This window comes from Orcinus orca, chromosome 8 (genome assembly GCF_937001465.1).
Source record: "Orcinus orca chromosome 8, mOrcOrc1.1, whole genome shotgun sequence".
Lineage (NCBI taxonomy): Eukaryota > Metazoa > Chordata > Mammalia > Artiodactyla > Delphinidae > Orcinus > Orcinus orca.
Genome location: NC_064566.1, coordinates 37950170 through 37971405, shown reverse-complemented (window position 1 = coordinate 37971405; position 21236 = coordinate 37950170). Strand labels below are relative to the sequence as shown.

The window sequence follows — 21236 nt, the reverse complement described above, 5'->3', positions numbered from 1 at the left end:
GAGCTAGATTTAAATTGGTATCACTTTCAGGTGATTTGTCTCCCCATAAGAGGAAAATATAAAGTATTTCAAGTATACAGAGTATCTCTCTATACTATACAGGTTAGGGAATTTTTTCTTTCAGATGATCTTATTTGATCCTCTCAATATTACTGGTATGATAAGTATTGTTGGAATCGTTATTTTATAGATGAGAAAACTAAGGCTCAAAGAAGTTAAATGAGTTACTCCAAGGTCAGATTTCCACTTTAAATGCAGATTAGTTAGCTACAGACCAGTTCTCTCACCAAAAACAATTAGAAAAACTGGGGGGAAATATTTTTAAAATCTGTTTCAAGTCATCGGAGAGCTATCAAAGCAGCCAGAACTTGGAGGGCCAAGATCTAAAAGCTGAGAGATTATATTTGGCACTACTTTTCTGCTTGAAGCATTTGCTAATTAGCAAGCAGTGACTTGGAGGCTAAGAAACTGGGCTGAAAGCAGCAGCTGAGAAGCTGAGAAACTGAACAGTACTTTTAGCAATTTTATGGTGTCGGGAGGTGGGGTGGAATGAGAGTAAAGAAAAGTAGGAGTCCAGGGTCCCCAAGGAGAAGCCCTGGTACACACACGTAGCTTTCCTTTGAGATCCCTAAAGGGCTGCACCGTAAGAGTAGAGGTGAACTGGAAATAAACCAGCCCTCACAAAGACTGAAACACAGCTTCAAGTTGGCTTAATCCCTGCTAGGACTAAGGTAAGCTTCCCCTGCCATTATATGCTGTCTGCTCGACGCAAAAGTTAATTCCCTCCGAAGGAAGATAAAAATCATCCAGAAGCTATGGGGATCTCTGATTAGGAGATTAATGATTCTTTACATATGGCTAATGTTTCTTTTTACAAGTCCTCTCACAACATAATTCTTACAATAACCCAGTAAAGTAGATTTAGCTCACTTTACAGATGAGGAACATGAGACTGAGACTTTATCAAGAATTCCAAAAAGTGGTTTCTAGGTTCCAGGTGTGTTTGGCTTCCCTTACATCACATATTTGTAGGCTTTTTAAAGAAGTATAAGGAACTTACAGATTTCTGAAACTAATGAAATTGCTAATATACATTTAAATCAGTTTTTAACATACATTTGACAAAAAAAATGCTTAGTGAGAACATGAATTTTGTGTCCTTTTATTATCCAGTTGAATAACAAACTTGCAAGTCATAAGTGTATATCATATAGTAAAATAAAGACGAACTGAAATAAGACCACAGTATCTTTATACATTTCCTAGAAATTAATATATGAACTCTATTATGTGTTCCTTTAGACAATTCCAGGATTTTTAATTTTTTCAGTTTGGAAGGCAATTTAATGATGAACTATAATTCTGTACACTTTGGCATGTCATAACCACTGTATAACTCCAAATGACAGAATTGGCAGATTAAGAAATACAGGCAACTGACAACCAGATTTTGGAGCATTCTTCAAAAAGTCAGGAACATACCATCTATGTCTCTGAGTAATAACTCACTGATTAAGAATTATGAACCACACTTTTGGTTCAATTCTGTTCTCATATATTTGAAGAAATATATTTAAAATGCATGAAAACTCTAAGACTCTCAGAACTCCTCATTTACCAAATATCATAAATTCAGAGGTTAGAAGAAAGAACTGAAGCCAATCATTAAATATTTCCATTATTCTGAAGATGTGAATTATAATCGTTGTGTCTTTAACATTTACTTTAGTGTGCTTTTGTCATAGAGTGATTTGAAATACCATCATTTAAAAATTCAATAACTACGATTCTTTGCAATGATCAAAGTTGTATGAAAATAACCAAACCAGATACAGTATGCATGATTTGTTGTTATTTGCTATCTATCATAGTTTGCTTCATAGATTTCCTTGCAACCAAATACACTAACTATAAACGACCTAACCAATATTTCAAAAGGTTTTAGATTAGCTGACTTAGACCTAGTACTATCAAAGGTATACTTAACAGTTGATCAGCTATTAAAATTTATAAGTAATGTAAAAATCTGAAGTAGCATGAATTATTCTTCCTAATTCTATTTCCTTGTATAACATAAAATGAAATAAATTTTTAAGAGTTTTTAAAATAATTTCCTTTGAGGCCTAAAAAGGATTAAAATATCTAGTTGTCTGTTGAAATAAAACATGTTAAATGGTATTCAATTTGACTATTAATGTGAAAAAATTAAGGACACGGTCTTTAAATAGCTGATTAAGAATGGGAAATTGGCTGAAAATATGACCCTTAATACAATCAATAGAAATGAGATCACTGGGAGAGGAAACTGATGGGGCACAAAATTCTGGTGATTCTGAGTTTCTTTTCGGACCTATAGAGTTTAAGATATTTGGCAGGGCTGCCATGTTGCACAACCCCATTTCATTCTAATGAATGGTGCCACAAGAAGTTACACAACATTGGCCTAATTCATGGGACATCTAGATGGAAATATCTGGCAGGCAGCTGGATGTAAGAGGCAAAAACTCAAGACAGATGTCAGGGTTAGAATTGCAAATATGGGAGACATATGAAATAAGAAAGTCATGGACACGGATGACATCTCCCGTGAACAGAGAGCAGAGAGAGAAGAGGGCTAAAGACAGAAACTTGAGGAAAGTCTTCCTTTAGTGGGTGGGGGGAGGAAAGGAGCAAACTGAAGAGACACAAGCCTATCCTGGGGATTCCAGCTTTACTGCTTTATACCAAGCCTGCCCCCTGTACTACACCGCTGACACCACATAAAAGCCAGTGCTTGCAGCCTTTATTATTACAGTGTCAGTCCTAAAATGCTCTTCTTGACTTTTCTTACACCATCTCCTCCCCATTTCCCCACACTCGACTGTCACGCCTGACCTTCCTATTTATGGTCTCACCTTATACCTTGGAAATAAAGTGCTTGGCACTGCTTTTCCAACTTAAACTTTGCACGCTTCTCATCTGTCTCAGTTTGAACTCTCTCTTGGACAACACTGTCTCCTGCTAACCTGAGGATATTCTCTGGGGCTGCATGTCAGAGTTCAGGGCCTTGCAAGTTCCCTTTGGCCTCTTGAGTAGGACAGATAATGTAAAACATATGCAATGCCACAGAAAGAAAAGAGTTTCAAGGAGGATGGTCACTCGGGCAGGGGCTCCCTAGTGCCTTCAAAATAAAGTCACAAATTCTTCACCTGGACTTAAGGATCATACTCCAATCAACCTTTCTAGACTTAGATACTCCTTTTTCCCTACAAGACACTACACTTGAAAATAGACTATTTGCTCTTTACCAGGTCTGTTTCATATGCAAAGGCCTCTCTGCTTTTGCTCAGGCTAGCAGCAGAGACAGCTGATCCCCTATTAAATTTCGGCATGTGAATGTGACCAAGCTTGGCACAAATTCAGTTATAAGTAAGCTATTGTAGAAATAAGAGAATCTTAAGTAACAATGTGGATCAGTTCCATAATAACCACCAAGGTATTGTAAGTGATCATCGAAGTCATTTTACTCAAGAACTGGGGAAAATAAAATTAGGCTACACTTCACTAAAGCTGTTACCAAAAGAAAAAAAAAGTAGTGGCTAGAGTATCCAGGTACACATTTTCAAAGACTAATGGTCCATTAAGGAATGGGAATAGAGAAGATTGTTTGGCTGCTGTTCCTCCACAACCAGGTCATCAAGCAAAGCAACAGTTGGCCCACAGGCCTCTGAATGCTCAGATGCTTTCGGGATTAGGACTGGCAACTGTCAGATGCTCAGCTGCCTGCTGACTTTAGCAAGGGCATCACTGACAACATCAAGCTCATGCTGCAGCTCATTCATGGCACTGGTTATGCTCTTGGTGTCCTTCAAGATCTGAATACTCCGTGTATATGGATTATACTTCACTCCAAATGGACGCCTGATTGTTTTGGTAAATTCTCTATTTAAGAAAAAAAATATGAGGCAATCAGTTTCTAGGGAGAAAATGATAAAAACCAAATACTGTCCATTAGTCTAAAAATTAACATATCTAAATCTTGTGTATTCTTCAAGTCCTTTCTCAAATGCCATTAGGCTTTCCCTGTTCCTCTAGCTGGAATGAATTGCTCCTGAATAAAATGCAGAACAGTGTTTCATCTGTATCTCTTTAAGGCTTCCTAGTTGTTATATAGTAATTTGCATACAGTTTATTTTTCCTATTAGATTATAAATTCTCTGATAGGAAGGAATAGGAAGTAACCAATTTCTCAGTGTATCTGATTTATATTTGCAACACTGAACGTCATTATAAACAACACACCCTAAATATTTACTGTGAAAGAGAGATGTGTTACAGGCAAAAGGTGCCTAGTGGGCTTCTAATTATCCAGCTGCTTGCTTCTGTGACTTGTTACCATTATTGGACCTATCTTTTACAGAGGAAAATTAAGGCATGAGGAAGATATACTTTACCTCATCTTCTCCTTTGCATCTTCAAAGCTTTCAGATACAAAGTAGACATCCTGAAAAGTTGTGATGAGACACTCCTGTTTGCAGGTAATCTTAGGATCAAAGGGCTTTACTTTGGCATGTCCAGAAAGTGCGTGCTAGAGGATGAAGAGTCAGTGAATCAAAGGATACTATCTATTTTCATGATCACATTCTACACACAACTGCCAGAGCCAGCAAAACAAATGGTTTGCTATCTCTATAAACGCCCCAAGACCACTCCATTGTTCTAACACTCTTCTCCATTTAGGAGGTACCCAAGGATCTTTATTTATTTATTCCTGCATTATGGCATCTGCTTTCTACCCTGCACTAGTTATTCCTATACATGACTTGTACCCACCAGCAGGTGGTAGGCTCCTTGAGAGAAAGACTGTACCTTGGACAATATTTCATGCACATCCACCACTCAACAAACATAAGTTCATTCCTTTATTGGATAAATAATACATCTCAAAGAATTCCCTAGAAATTACTGAAGTTGTTGCTAGCACACCAAAAATGGTGAGGCAACAGCAAGACTTTGTTTTAAAATACATTTTTATTTAAAAGATATAACTATATTCTGAATAGTTATCTATATCTATTCAGAAAACTTAGGAAATAGAGAAAAATGCCTCTTAGGTAATGTTTACTGCCACCCCAAGTATTTTCCACAGTAAGCTCTTATTGAGAGCCAAAAACTAGGGCTTCCCTGGTGGCACAGTGGTTAAGAATCCGCCTGCCAATGCAGGGGACATGGGTTCAAGCCCTGGTCTGGGAAGATCCCACATGCCGCGGAGCAACTAAGCCCGTACACCACAACTACTGAGCCTGCGCTCTAGAGCCCGCGTGCCACAACTACTAAAGCCCACGCACCTAGAGCCTGTGTTCCACAACAAGAGAAGCCACCACAATGAGAAGCCTGCGTACCACAACAAAGAGTAGCCCCCACTCGCCACAACTAGAGAAAGCCCACGCGCAGCAACAAAGACCCAAGGCAGCCAAAAATAATAAATAAATAAATAATAAAAATAAATAAATTAAAATCCAGAAACTATTTCAGGTCATATCAATTACATTAAGTGAATATGGTTACGTGCAAAGATTTACAGCTCTTACTTTGAGTTCACTGATGGAAGAAAGTAAGCCAGCACCGAAGACTCTTAGCTGCCCCTCTTGTTTACATAGACCAAACTCCACAGTGAAGAAGTAGCACTGCAAAATGACATCAGTATTACTTTCACATCCTGAAGGACTCAATTTAAAACAAATTACAACTCTTAGTCACTGACCCAAAGTACCCTGGAATAAAATCCAAGACCCCCAGCATAGCTCACAAGTATTTCTACAATCTGACCTCGTTCCAAACCAGACTTCTCAAACTTTTGTTCCCAGAACTCTTATATACTCTTAAAAGTTACTGAGGAGGGACTTCCCTGGTGGTCCAGTAGGTAAGACTCCACACTCTCAATGCAGGGGCCCGGGTTCGATCCCTGGTAGGGGAACTAGATCCTGCATGCATGCCTCAACTAAGAAGTCCGCATGCCGCAACTAAAGATCCCACATGGAGAAATGAAGAGCCCGTGTGTGGCAACTAAGACCCAACACCGCCAAAATAAATAAGTAAATAAATAAATATTTTAAATTACTGAGGACCCCAAAGACCTTTTGTTTATGTGGGATAGAGCTAGCTATATTTACCATATTAAAAATGTAAACTGAGAAAAATTTAAATGTTTACTAATTAATGTTAAAATTATAATAAACCATTTTATGGTAACACAAATAACATTTTAATCAAAAGTAACTATATTGTACAAAAAAACGGTGAGAGGGCTTCCCTGGTGGCGCAGTGGTTGGGAGTCCGCCTGCCGATGCAGGGGACGCGGGTTTGTGCCCCAGTCTGGGAGGATCCCACGTGCCGCGGAGCGGCTGGGCCCGTGGGCCGTGGTCGCTGGGCCTGCGCGTCCGGAGCCTGTGCTCCGCAACGGGAGAGGCCACAGCAGTGAGGGGCCCGCGTACCGCAAAAAAAAAAAAAAGAAAGAAAAAAACGGTGAGAAAAGTTGCATTGTTTTATATTGTCACAAATCTTTTTAGTGTCTGGATTGATATTATTTAATGTCTGGCTGGAAAACAGATGGATTCTCACATCTGCTTCTGCATTAAACCTGTCACAATAGGTTGTTTTGGTTCAAGCATGTGGAGAGAAGTCAGCCTCAAACAGATAAGTAGTTGGAAGACGGTTGAATATTGTAATAGCCTTCTCAGATAATTATGGCTATTCTTCTTTGACACAACATCAAAACTCAACAAGTGGTAATTTCTTAAAGTACAGCTGTAATGTGGAATCTGAAACCATATCAATGAACTCTGTCCCTCACATTAAAATTCACTCTGCATTTTGAATGGATCTTTTACTCAAGGACCCTGTGGGGTCCCCAAACTACAATTTGAGAGCACTGTTCTAACCATCTAGCCTATTTCACACCACCTCCCCAAACCTCACACACTCTGCTCCAGCTTCTTGTCATTTCCTCAGATACACCAAGCACCTCCTGTCTTTCCTTGTGTGTCCTCATCCTGAGATGCTCTTCCTTCTTTTCCTGGCAGGTGAAAACATTACTCATCTTCCCAGGGCTGGTCCAGATGTTCATCTTCCATGAAACTTTCCACAGGCAGTTCTCTGCACTCCCAGAGCACCCTGCCTGAGCTTCTCTACAGACCTCCTTTCATTCTAACATAAGTGTCTGTGTATAAGTTCCTTGAAGGTGGGAACCAGGCCTTATTCATCTTTCTATTTCCATCATGTTTTGTACCTAGTGCTCAAAAATATTTTTAGCATCATTTTTAAGGAACCTATCATTTTTACTAAAAAAAAGAAGGTATACCAACTGTTAACATTATTGTATTCTAGTGTTCTCTGTCTCTCTGCCTTTTTTTTTTTTTTAAAGCTCAGGTCTTCTTTGGATAAGCCTTAAATGTTTACATCTTCCTTTAATGTTTTTTTAAATTATTTAAATTAAATTAAATATGAGCAAAGACAAATTTTCTAATGCTCATCTTGAGTAGGTACTTTTAAACTACACAAATACCCACATCCCACCCCAGTTAAAGATTACTGATCCATACAGCTATTTCCAGATTTATACCGTTGCTAGTTTTTGAACAGCCTCTTCTGAAGCTCCAAGAGAAGCCAGGCCAATTTCTTGGGAGAACTGAGCAAAACTAGGTTCAGCCAAAAGGGGGACATGACCCAAGAGTTCATGGCAGGTATCTCTGAAAAAGAGGTACAAGTTGTCACACTGTGCCATTTAACATAAATGCATAATCAACCATTCAATCAAATCAAAACCTGATCTTACTTTTATTCAAATTGATCAGGTGGTATTACTTTGGCAATGGACCACAAAGGACACTATTACAAAACCTTGGCCACTCACAAACACACATATGTAAGTTCATACAAATATGCACAGACATCCACATGTCAACCCCCCAACCCCCAAACCAGGTCTCTACTCAAATGTGACCTTCTCAGTCAGTCCTTTTCTGATCACCGTTTTCAAAGTAGAAACACCCACCCACACACAACTCTGTCCCCTTTCCCTACTTTATTTTTCTCCATGGCACTTATAACCATCTGAATTTTATATATATATATATTTACTTGTTTGTTTATTATCTGTATCTCCCATTGGAATATAAGCTCTATGAAGGCAGGAAACTTTGATTTTTTTCAGTCTTACATCCCCTATGCTTAGGTCAGCACTTGGTACCTAATAGGTTGTCAATTAATAATGGTAATAATAATGGTTAACATGTATAGAGCATGGATCATGTATTACATGCCAGGCACCATTCAAAATGCTTTACATGTGCTAATTCGCTTGATCCTCACAAAAAATCATGACGTAGGTACCATATCGATGGATGGATGCTGCAGTAGAAGTACTTACGGCTCTGGGGTATAGAGGGGATCTGAACTGTGTCTCACATACTGTGTGCAGTGAAAAACTCGAAAGGCTAAACCTGATAAGAAATCTCTTGGTGATAAGTAACCAGCCACAGGACGGATGGAAAAACCTGTGCGCTCTGCAAAGCAAAGGAGAAAATCTTCACTAGAATAGACAATCTTACTTTTCTTTTTTAAAAAAACTCACTAACAAGATCTATTAATTTAGATCAGAACCATTTTTGAAACTATGTCATTTTTAGCCAGTACTACCTCTTGTAGTTTCTTTGTTATCTAAACTGGATGGTGCTCCTTCATTCCCCAATACCTGAGGCTGCATGCCCACTGTAAAAGTCACCTTCCACTAGGCTGCAGTGGCTCTGGGGACCTCTATAAGCTCTGATCTTGTCCTTCATTTCAAACTCTCACACTCTGGTAATTCCAGTTCCACCCCAATGCTTTGTACTTGGATTCTCCCACTCCGATGGGCAAAAGAATTTTTCACAAAGATGGAAATGTTCAACATCTAGCCTATTGCTAGCCACTAGCCACGTGTGGCTATTGAGCCCTTGAAATGTGGCTAATGTGGCTGGGGAACTAACATTTTGATTTACATTCATTTTATTTTTTTTAACTTTATTTTCTTTATTTATTTATTTTTGGCCGCACCACGCAGCATGTGGGATCTCAGTTCCCCAACCAGGGATGGAACCCATGCCCCCTGCATTGGAAGGCAGAGTCTTAACCACTGGACCACCGGGAAGTCCCTACATTCATTTTAATTATTTAAACAACCACGGTTGTCTAGTGGCCACCATATTTGCCAGGGCAGGTAGCCCCTTCCAATTCATGTTTTGTTTGAACTGTCTTTTAATATTGGTTTCTCTCTTTGACACGTTCCCTTGAAACACCTTTAGCAACAAGCTCTGCAGCCTGCTCAAGCTCCAGACCCCAAGTGATCAGCTTTCAGTTTTGCATCTATAACAAAATATTGCCTCCAGATCTCATGCAAGTGTGATTTGATAACAACTTCTGTAGCATATGCTAGTCCATCTTTGTTAAGTCACACAAGGTCATGTGCTTTGGTTCTCTGCCATTCTTAATCACAATTTTTTTTAAATCTAGTTTTTGTAGGAACCACTTATATGAGTTCTTCCCTTGTAAAAACTATATTGCCCTCTCCTGTTTAGTTCTTAGTTTTGTGTATAGTGGTTGAGGAATGAGAATTATGGAGTTGAATAAATATGTATATTTTTATAACAGTCTATATAATAAATTCAAAGATAGTAATTTCAGATCATGATGGAAATAAGATAAACTCCCTTTGGGTCAAAAACATAATGCCTATTTTTTTTCCCTAAGGTTCTAATCTGCTGAGATCAAAGGGGGATATTTATTTTTCTTACATATTGTAGATCCTGGAGATCACTGATCATTTTACTTCCTATACTAGTGAGAAAAAATAAGGAAGCCTGGACCAAGTAAGCATGATGAACTAAAAGGAGCAAAATTGTCCTTAGTCTTTGTTTATGCTTCTATTAACACATCTTCTTCTTTGAGAAAACGATAGAATCTTAGTGTGGAAAGGGGCTTCAGCAATCATTTACTCCAACCTTCCCAAAGGTGCTTGAATCTCCTCTATCACATCCCTCTAGTGGGTATGGAACTTTTGCATGAACATCTCCATGGATGTGGAACTAACCATCTCATGAGCCTGTCCCATTTTCAAATGGCTCTTTTAACAGGATCTTGTCCGTTTCGAACTAAAAGTTTGCTGTTTCTATCCGACAGTCCTTTACTTCAGAGCCACATAGGAATCCCTCTATAACATAAGATGACCTTCAAATATTTAAATAAATCTATAAAGTCCCCTAAATTTCCAGGTTAAACACCCCGAGAATCCTTCAAATTTTATTTATATGATACATTTTCCAATCCTCTTACAATTCTGCTCACTTTCCTCTACATTTGCTCCAGGTTATGAACGTCCCTCTTCAAATATGGTGCCTGGAGAATTGCCAGGACAGAATACAGAAAAATTCTGACCTCCCAAATAACTGGACTTTAGTCCTCTATTAAAAATTCTATTGTGATTGAAATTGAGTTCAATATTCCCCTTACAAAAAATTAATCATTTCATTACCTTTCAAAAAGTTTGAGACATCTTCCAATTGTGGGATATTATCTTCCCGGTATCCACAGTATTTAGAAAGCAAAGGTAAGTTTTTGAGATACTCTCTGCAGGCATGGGTTGGGTAAAGTTTGTTGAGCTCTCGGAACACAGTTCCCCAGGTCTTAATCTCCTCCTCAGTGAATTCAACGTTAGGAATGGGGTCTCCACTAATGAGATAAAGAGAAGTTATCTTGAATTAGCATCCAATAAACAGTAGCACGTATCTTGTTTTCTATTTACTATATAGGCATAATTTACTCCATTTATTTCATTAGTTCACAGTTGAATAAGTTATTTTTATAGTACACTTACTGTTTATAGTTCATAGCCAAGTCTGCAAAATACTTTCGTCTTTTACGATAGACATTGTCTTTGAAGCCCTGATAATTAAAGAAAAGTTTTTAAATATGTATACTAAAAAATACTTAACAAATGACTTAGAAAACATTTCATTATTATTCAAGTGACTATACTGAAGGGCTATATAACTGTTATTTTGAGCAAGCACTGTTTAGAAATTTATGATCATTTTTCTTTTAAAGTCAACATTATATGACAGATTCATACGATAGTGGCTGCAAAGATAAAAGATACTATAGATTCAAAAATACTACAGTAGCTACAAAAATAAAATAGTTTGAGGAAAAAGAAAAGCACCACGCTAGTTAAAATACATGGCTCTTTTCCAAGGGTGAGTTTTTTCTTAATCATTTGACTACATCTTCAGTTATATTTTCCTGTAATTAGTAACAAAGTAGTAATTACTAATATTTGAAATCATGGCAACTGAATCTAGCTTCAGATTTTATTGCAAAATGCAGAGATATTAATCATTTGTAGAAGCAATTAATGATAAAAAGATAGAAGAGATAGTAACACTAGAATTTATACCTATGAAAAATATTTAAGAAAAAAATAGACAAAATAAGGCATCAAAAAGCAAATCTTAGGAGGAAATAGCCAATAATACAAAATAGGAAAGAAGGAGAGGACACTTGAAAGGAAAGAATGAGACTTGTGTGTTTAACACAGATTTACAAGTCCCTACTATGCACCTGGCCTTGTGCTGAAATTCAGAGAAACACAGCACAATCTGGGTCTTCAAGGAGTTTACTTTAACCAATTGTTTTGAAACAATATGGTAAGTGCCTTATTACAGACAGGCACAAAATACCACTTGAACTCAAAAAGAAACTCATAATCCAGAGTATGCGAAGAGGGTAGTGGGGGTCAGGAAAGGGTCCCTAGCAATGACTCCTAAGCTAAAAGAGGAGTGGAGAGAGCCAGGGGGAGAAGGACAGAAAGCACAGCACCAAGGACAGCGCAGAAATGAAAAACAGCATGTTGCACCTAAGAAAGTACAGGTAATCCAATGTTGCTGGAGCCTGGAGAGTGAGGTGGAGCACGGTGAAGACTAGTTATGGGTCTGCTAGTAAAGGTCTGTTTGAGAGCTTGGATTTTAGTCTTGGGGTAATTGGAAGCCATTGGGTTTTTTTTTTTTAAAAAAAATAACAGCTTTATCAAGATATAACTCACATACCTTAAAACTGACATTTTAAAGTGTACAATTTAGGGGGGTTTAGGATATTCACAGTGTTGTGCAACCACCTCCACCATAATTTCAGAACATTTTATCACACTGAAAAAAAACACCCTACTCATTCGCAGTCTATCCTCATTTTCCCTCACCCCCAGCCCTGGCAAACAGTAATCTACTTCCTGTTGCTATGAATTTGCCGCTTCTGGATATTTCATGTAAAAGAAATCACACAATGTATGGCCTTTTGTGACTGGCTTCTTTCACTATCACAGTGTTTTCAAGGTTCACCCCTGTTGTAGCATGTTGAGTAATTCATGCTTTTTTATGGCCATTAATATGCACGTTGGGGACATACCATGCTTTACTTATCCATTCACCAGTGGATGGATATTTGGGTTGTTTCCACTTTTTTGCTACTATGAATAATGCTTCTATGAACATTTGTGTACAAGTTTTTGCGTGGGCTTATGTTTTCAGTTTTCTTAGATCTGTACTGAGGTAACATTGGTGATTTTTAGGCACAAGAGGGATAACGGTTATACTGAGGCTTTAGATCATTCTAGTGACTATGAGGACAGGTTTGAGGCGGCAAGGCTGGAGGCAGGAAGACCAGTTAAGGGATGTGGTAGTAAGAATAAACAAGGAACAAATTAAAGAAATATCTTGGAGGTGAAAATCAGCAGGACTTGGTAGTAGGTCAGTAAAACTGATTTACACACCTTTCCGTAAACATGCCCCAGATTTTCTTGCCTCTGAACCTTTGCTCATTTTGCAATGAACTGTCCTTCCTCTCCATCTCTTTCCTGCCAAAATTCTTTAAGGCCAAGTTAACAAGGTTAACAAGGTTGCCTTTCTCTGACCTCTTCAGCTAGAAGTGTTTACTCTCTTGTGTATATCTCAAAGCAGTCTGTTCATGCCACTTAGCACACTTTTCATACTTAAATCTTGTATTGTGTTTATATATATGTGTGTGTGTGCTTTACTTTGTCAACTTGACTGGAAGCTCCCAGAGTGCAGGTACAGCAAATTATTAATTCCAATACTTACTCAATGAGATATTATAGAATAAATGGATGGATCGGCTGGGGTTGTCTAAGGCAGTATACGGTCACATTCACACAGCTAATAAGTGATAGAAGCTAGATTAAATCCCTGGTCTGTGCAACTCTACTGCTGACTCTCTTCTCTCCTCCCCTCCTAGGATCCTAGAGCTCCATAAGAAGTCCTAATGCTCTAGACTTACTAATTCTCCAACTCATGCCTGTACTGTATCCCATATGATTTTCCAAGGAAACAGCTTCTAATTCATCAACTGCATAATAAACCAATTATGCTGGGCAGTGTGGTGATGATTTCCCCCTTCCTATCTTTACTCCCCTCTCCAATAGCCCATGCCCATTTTGATAGAAACCGACTGCAGATACGGTGTTCATTGTAGTGTAATTCTTGGAATAGCTCTTAGCGATACGAATTCCAGGCATGACACAGATGTTTTGGAGCCAATGAAATTGGATGCTCTTCAGTCACTTGGTTTCAAGTCCACCAACATGAAGGACTAATAACACTTCCTGAAACCCAGATTAATCAAGATCCTATTTAGTCTAGAATAAGCACTTTCTCCAGAAAAGAAAAATAATACCCTTAATTTTTTAGTTTGCTTTAAATTATTTTCATGAAAATATTTATTTAAAATATTTACAGGATGGTCAGCATCCAGTTCAGATCCGTACATCAGAACTCTGTTAGCACAATGGTCCAGGTCAGAAATCTTCTTTGGAAACCAAGGAACAGTTTCCATACCTGAAAAATACAAAAAACACTAACAGTTGAAGAGACCATCTTAAATTAGGCAATAAAGAAGAAGAAATTAAGAAAGTCATAAATGCATTTGGATGAAATTTTTATTTTAGCTTGTACATTGAGGCACAATGTATACAAGTAAATTGGTCTAGTTTTAATAAGTAAATCTTATTCAAAGTTTTTGAGTTTAAAAATATTTTAAGCCTTAATTTCCTAAGCATTGCAGAAATGATGCACTTTAGTAATAGACCAAAAGTTCAAAAAAAATTAAGCTACATATTTAGCTAGTCTTAAAGAGTAAGGCTAATTTTTTTTTTTTTTTTTTTTTGCAGTATGCGGGCCTCTCACTGTTGTGGCCCCTCCCGTTGCGGAGCACAAGCTCCGGACGCGCAGGCTCAGCGGACATGGCTCACGGGCCCAGCCTCTCCGCGGCATGTGGGATCTTCCCGGACCGGGGCACGAACCCGTGTCCCCTGCATTGGCAGGCGGACTCTCAACCACTGCGCCACCAGGGAAACCCCAAGGCTAATTTTTAATTAGCAAATTTAATTAAAACTCTGAATGTTTATTTTTGTTGATTAAAAGGATCTTAGAGATCATTTATGTCTTTGCCACTTTGATCTTCTCACTATCCCTCATACATACACGCTCTTCTAAAACTCTGAGATTTGTGAATGCTGGTCTTCTCCCTGGAATACCTATCCCATCCCACATCCTGCTGCACCTCATCCTTCTGTTTTCTTGAGAAAATCCTTCTCCTCCTTCAGGACCCAAATCAAATGAGCTTTCCCTGACCCTGTAGGTGGCGCTAATTCTCTATCATCTGGGTTCCCATGACTATGACTCCAATTCTCTGAAAGCTTTTATTATGTTTTACTATTATGTATCTGCATATGGCTGTCTTACAGAAAAGAATGGGAACGACTCCAGGGTAGGACTATTTCTTTTTGTATCCCCATTTCTTAGTAGAAATATCTGATACAAGTTGGTGTTCCCTAAAAATCAGCTGAACTATTTAGACTCTATAAAACTCTTCATTTGCCAGAGAGGTGAAGTAACTTATCCAAGATCATTCATCTCTAATGGAACAGAGAGGACTAGGACTCAATTCTTCTTGTTCCAGTTTAATGCTCTAACATACCCAGAAGTGATATTCAAGAGATTCAGCAACAAAACAACAGGGGCACCAATCACTCAAAATAGACACAAGCAGAGTCCCAGGCTCCTGCTCTATCAGGTGTTAATCTTCTAGTTGTTTGTGGTGGCCACAGGACTCCTAGGGGAGAACTGGGGGCACATGGGCTTCAGGCATGGTGAGGAGCACTTAAGGGACTCAGGGGAAAAGCTATCTGCCAGCCAGACATGGACGTAGAATCTTGATGTTTTAATACCTTATACAGCCATATGAATACATAACAGATGAATATCAGCCCTGATTACACCCAAATATTGTGACATAATCTGAAGGGATTATTTTAAATTGAGTACCATATATAAAATGTGACTGATTTATCCATTTGTCTCTTGCCCCAAGTAAACTGCAAGGATTTTTTCACAGAAGATTTTAGATTATCTCTGTGCTACCTGAGTATCTGAAAACTTAGAAGCTTTCCATTTGGTTTTGGTGGAAGTGAGGACAAGGAAGAATATTGTATTTCATATATAGAGTATTTCACATCATAGTTGTCAGTAATTGTCAACATTCTCAACAAATTCAAATATTCACTTAATATCTGCTAGGTATCTGCCGTGTAAGAGTTACTAAGTGCTCAGGGATTGTGAACTGGAGGTTTGTGAAATCAAGAAATGCCTGATGGGGCTTCCCCGGTGGCACAGTGGTTGAGAGTCCGCCTGCCGATGCAGGGGACACGGGTTCGTGCCCCGGTCCGGGAAGATCCCACATGCCGCGGAGCGGCTGGGCCCGTGAGCCATGGCCACTGGACCTGTGCGTCCGGAGCCTGTGCTCCGCAACAGGACAGGCCACAGCAGTGAGAGGCCCGCGTACCGGGAAAAAAAAAAAAAAAGAAATGCCTGATGATTTGGAAACAGAAAACAATGGATTTCTAACTATTCTAAATTCTTTCTTGTACTCAAGTTTTCCTTTCCACTTCTCTCGCCCTTGATAAAATGTTGCTTTATAATTTTTCTTTAGCATTTTGAGCAATTACATTTTGTATCTTCTTCATTATCAGATTGTAAGCAATTTGAATAGATAGTGTTTTACTTTTACTTTCATGCCTTCAAGCTAAACATAAGATAGGACACACATTATGCACTTAATCTTCTGAGTAGTATTTTCACTTTTCAAACTTACCATCTTCCTTCACAGTAAAATTATCTGGTAGATTCACAGAGAGAACATTAGTATGAGACTTCAACAGATGAAAAATATCATTCAATTGTTCTCTACTGATATCACAATCAACAAAAATCTCAAACTCTGAGTTTCTTCTCTTTGATTTTCGGGACTCAATGTGTAATAGGTTCACATGCTTCTCCTGTGGAAAGCAGAGGATGAAGATTACACATGACTGCCTCAAATGGTTATAGTCTCTGAGAAGATTACTTCCATTACCACTAAAACTCAGTCTCATCACTTGTCCTAATAGCCAAAGGGAAAAAAGGCTGTTTTTAGTGCCATCAACAGCAAAATAATTCCCCCTAAATATTAGGTACTATTCCAAAAAAGTTTGAAAACTTCATCACACCCTCCAGAATCTAATTAAATTAACACCCAGTAGAAAGTCCCTCAGATTGCCAGAACTGATTGGCCTTCAAATCAAAAGACTTAGTCTCCTAGATAAAAAGAACCCTTTGAAAATTCTCACAAATAAAGGGTAGGTTTTTTTTTAAGTGATCTAGTGTTAGTCCTTTCAAAAGAAAAGTCTCCTTTGCAATAATGCATTTAATACAATTAGATGAACAGCTTGAACATGGAATATTTAATACCTCCAATATCTTAAGCTACAAACTCAGTAACCAGCTGAATCAGATTGCTGCTTCTGATCTCTTCGCGTGCCAGCCTGAGCTGTGGGGTCCATATGTGTAAACCTGTGGGGGGGAAGGTATCTTCTCTTACCAATCTGGGTGCTGAGGAAAAGCCCTGGTGACATACTCATGAAACATAAGAACCAGTCACCCAACAGTTTTCTTCATTTAAAAAACGAGAAAGTTAGAGTAGATGATCTCCAATACTAACCAGTTGAATCTAAATTAACTTAGTGAACACCTGTGTAGCCAAGTAATGGCTGTGAAGCATACAAAGGAGGGCAAGATGTACAAGGAGTTTACAATCTAGTTGACTAACACATGAAAGACTAAGAGAAAATACAAATAGTGAGTGTTCAGGCGCAGAAGATATTCAGAAACGGAAAAAAACATCAGGAGTTTGAGGAGGTAGAAGGTTCTATGGAGCAGATAGGAGCTGAGATGAGTCTTAAAAAATAGATAGAATAGGAAGACAGAAGGGAAGAAGTAAGATTCCAAACAGGAGGAATTGTATGAGCAAAGGTAGGGATGAGATAATTATCAGGGAACATTAACTTGATAAATAAGAAAGGAGAGTGAATGTCAGGGATGTTGGGAAATTGGAATAGGCAGGGTTTATCCTGGAACGTAGAATCTATCATGGAATCAATACAAGAGAGCCAGTTACAAAATATATTGGAATTGATCAGGAGTAAAGGAGAGTTTTATTGAATCTATTTCTCATGGAGTTTAAGAATAAGAGTACATTCATAAATATTTTCCGAATGATGACTTGAATAAATATAAACCTATAAATTACGTTTTTGGAGAAGAAGACACAAAATGTCAATTCTTCCTAAAGTAATCTAAAATTGAGTGCTATCAAAATGAAAAACTTGATGGAATGTGGTGAGGAAATGTAACTAAATAACTTAAAAGTTATTTAGTTTCTTTTCTTCTTACCTGGAAGAAAAGTTTAGTCAAGAAGGTCTAGGAAAATTCAGGTAGAGTTAAAGTAATAAGTGAGACATTCCTTATCAGATATTTCAATTACAGCAACAGAGGCACAGAGAGGTTAAGCAGTTTGCCCAAATGCACACAGCTAATCAGTGTAAGAGCTGGAATTCAAACTCAAGCTGTCTAGCTCCATAGTCTATGCCCTTAAAAACTATGCTGTAATCCTGTTGTACAAGAAAAGAAGAGTCAGAATAACGGATAATATAGCTCTTCTTTGAACAAGATTTACATCATCTTTATAATGAAAACACTGAAGACTGATATAGCCAAAAATTGGGGCATAACTACGTTGTGAAGATGGGGGAAGGGAAGTTGAGGGGCCTCTGGAAAGGGAGCTGTGCCAAGGAAGCTAACCCTTCACTTCCGCTGGAGAAAATCAATAGGTAATATCTACAAATGGAAAAAACAAGGAATAGCAGCAGAATAAGCATATTGCTTATAAATATGGACGCTACTATGAGAAAATATAGTTCAAAGCGTTGAAGATGCTTGCCCCCTATAGGCAGAGGATAAGTAAAAATAGGTGGATTCATGCCCACAACACCATTGCAGCAGTCAGAAGAACAAATGAGATGGATACGTAGCTGCACGGGTAGGTCTTCAAAACACAGTGCTGAGTAAAAGAAAAAGTGTATGTACAATAACATTTATATAAATTACCAGTCCATGCACATGCAGAAACTCAACATAGATTCTAAGTAACATAAAAAACAATTCAGTGTGTAGATCAAACGTATCAGAGCAGTTGTCTATCAGAAGAGAGAAATGGAGATGGAATAAAACAGGAGGAGGCTGTATACATCAGTGATGACAGTGTCCACGTGATTTAAGGAGTGTGATTAGCTCAACCCTCTGCACCTAGGTCAACATAAAAATTAAACGGAATTTAGGAATGAAGAGAGATGAAGCAGAAGACTGCTATTTTCTTTATAAGCTTTATAGTGTGGGGTTGACTTTTTAAACCATGCACAAGTATTATTTGATTAAAGACAAAATAAAAAAGAAAGTTGATGGAAGAAATATAGGTATACTATTTAAAGACTCCAAGGTAATCAAAAGAAGAGCTTGCAGTAATCACGTAATTATCAAATATGGGGAGGAGAAGGAGGAAGAAGGGATGGAAGTATCAGTATCAGTATCATTCACAATAGAGAGTAAATAAATATCATGTAAATGGATAACTCAGAGAGATCAGGACAATATTTAGACATTATAAATTCACCGCTAAAAGAACTAAAGAACAGAAATAGTTAAAAGAGATTGCCTCTAGGGAGTGGAACTGAGGTGCTGGGTAAAAAACTGGTGCTTTTTATCACAAACTCTTCTAGACTATTTGTTATATTTAGAATTTTAAATTCTTTGAAATATTATTTTCAAACTGCTGTTTAATAGTATATCATATGGATATAAATCTGATTTCTAAACAGCTAACATTTATTGATAATTTACTTTGAACTATCCTAAGCACTTGAAATATATTAATTTTATTAGTTCTCACAGTGACCCTGTGAGGTAGGTAGGGTTCTCATTTTATAGAGGCTAAGATGAAATGCAGAGAGACTAATTAATTTGCCCACCATCACACAGCCAATAAGTGACAGAGCAAGGATTTGAACTCAGGTGGCCTGCCTTCAGGGGCTACAAGCTTAATACCGATGATGTTCTAGTAGTATAATTTAACCTGTCCCATACCTTAGGACAAGTAGTTTGTTTATAATTTTTGAATTCCTATAAATAAATCTTTGTGTCTCTTAAACTGGGTTAGGTCTCCCAGTTCAATGCTATCATAGTACCTGGTACTTCTCTTTCAGGTCAGTTTACACACATGTAATCATTTGTTTACTGAAATTATTTGTTTAGTGTCTGTCTTCTCCACTAGATTATACACAACTGTGAGGGCTGGAACTGTGTCTGCTTTGTTAGGGTACACACCTTCATATCTAGCAGGACGTGCTGTACTTAGTAAGTACTCAGTAAAAATTCCTGTTCTAACTGACTGACCCTGATTTCCTTAGGACAGATTTATGGAAGTAAAATTACTGGGTCAAAATTTGTGAACATTTTAAGACTCAAAATACATATTACCAGATTGTTTCCCTACACATCACATCAATTTTCCCTCACACCAAAGGTGTATTTAAGTGCCAAATGCATTGAAGCTTTAACAGTAGGGAGTAGTATAATTGTAGAATCTTTGTTATTTTGCTATATAAAAAAATAGCATTTAATATATTATTAATGTATCATTAAATAATATCATTAAAATTTCAGTATTTCATTTAATTAAAATAGAATTAAAATTTGCTTCTTCAAAATCTGTAAAGTGAATCTTTCCTCCCCCATTTCTTTATTAGTTATTTGTACCTCCTCTTCTATAAATTGTTTGTATCCTTTGCCCATTTGATAGAATCGAGCAGTATTTTAGAAACTTAAGTGTTTAAAACATTTCTGTAGTCCACCTCTGAAGAATTTACAAATAATCTTACAGACCCATTTTATAAGAGTTTTATGCAGAAATACAGAGACTGCTTACCTGGAAGATTTTCAGTGCTTTTATAAGTCCTCCAACTTCATTCTTTAAGGAAAAAATGAGAGTTGCTCTTCCCTTTTCTAAGGAATGATCTTTGTTTTCCTTATTGTCTTCAATCATGATGAATCTGGTGTACGTCTCTAAAAATAAAGTATGAAAATAGAAAGTTCTAAAAAAAAAGTTGTACAATGTAGACAATATTTGGTAGCATAGATAATATTTGAAACAGACAATATCTGATAACATTAACCAAGTTTTAGTTTCCTCACCTGTAAAACATGGATGTACATATATACTTTGCAAAACTGTAATGAGACCACAATAAGCTAAAACATTGCCTAGCACAGTGCCTAGAATATAAAAGGCAGACAATACATGTTAGTAATTTTCTTTTTTTTCTAATCCAATCCTTTCAGGGCATGACTCAAGCCCATGGGTTGCTTGCAGTCTTCCTGACTGTTGTGGCCTGAACTGGGTACTCTTTCTCTATGAAAGCCTACCTCCTCTCCCCTTACAATTTTAGCACTTTATTGTACTGGGTTTTATTGTAGTTTCAGATGTACAACATAATGATTCAATATTTTTATAGATTATATTCCATTTAAAGTTATTATAAAATATTGGCTATATTCCCTGTGCTGTACAATATCATCCTTGTAGCTTATCCATTTTATACATAGTAATTTGTACCTCTTAATCTCCTACCCCTATTTTGCCCCTTCATCCCCCTCTCTCCCCACTGGTAACCACCAGTTTGTTTTCTATATCTGTAAGTCTGGTTCTGCTTGTTATATTCATTCACTTGT

The 21236-nt window shown here is 37.6% G+C and overlaps 1 protein-coding gene across 1 annotated transcript; it reads right to left on the bottom strand.

Moving 5' to 3' along the window:
• Nucleotides 1-184: 184 nt before the first annotated feature.
• Nucleotides 185-20566, bottom strand: TPH1 (tryptophan hydroxylase 1). Its single transcript, XM_004285536.3, has 10 exons — nt 20434-20566; nt 16231-16414; nt 13816-13916; nt 10889-10956; nt 10547-10743; nt 8408-8543; nt 7601-7727; nt 5571-5666; nt 4434-4567; nt 185-3921 (listed from the first exon to the last, which is right to left on the bottom strand). The coding sequence occupies exons 1-10, from the start codon at nt 20548-20550 to the stop codon at nt 3747-3749; spliced, it is 1335 nt and encodes a 444-aa protein (XP_004285584.1). The 5' UTR covers nt 20551-20566; the 3' UTR covers nt 185-3746.
• Nucleotides 20567-21236: the final 670 nt, after the last annotated feature.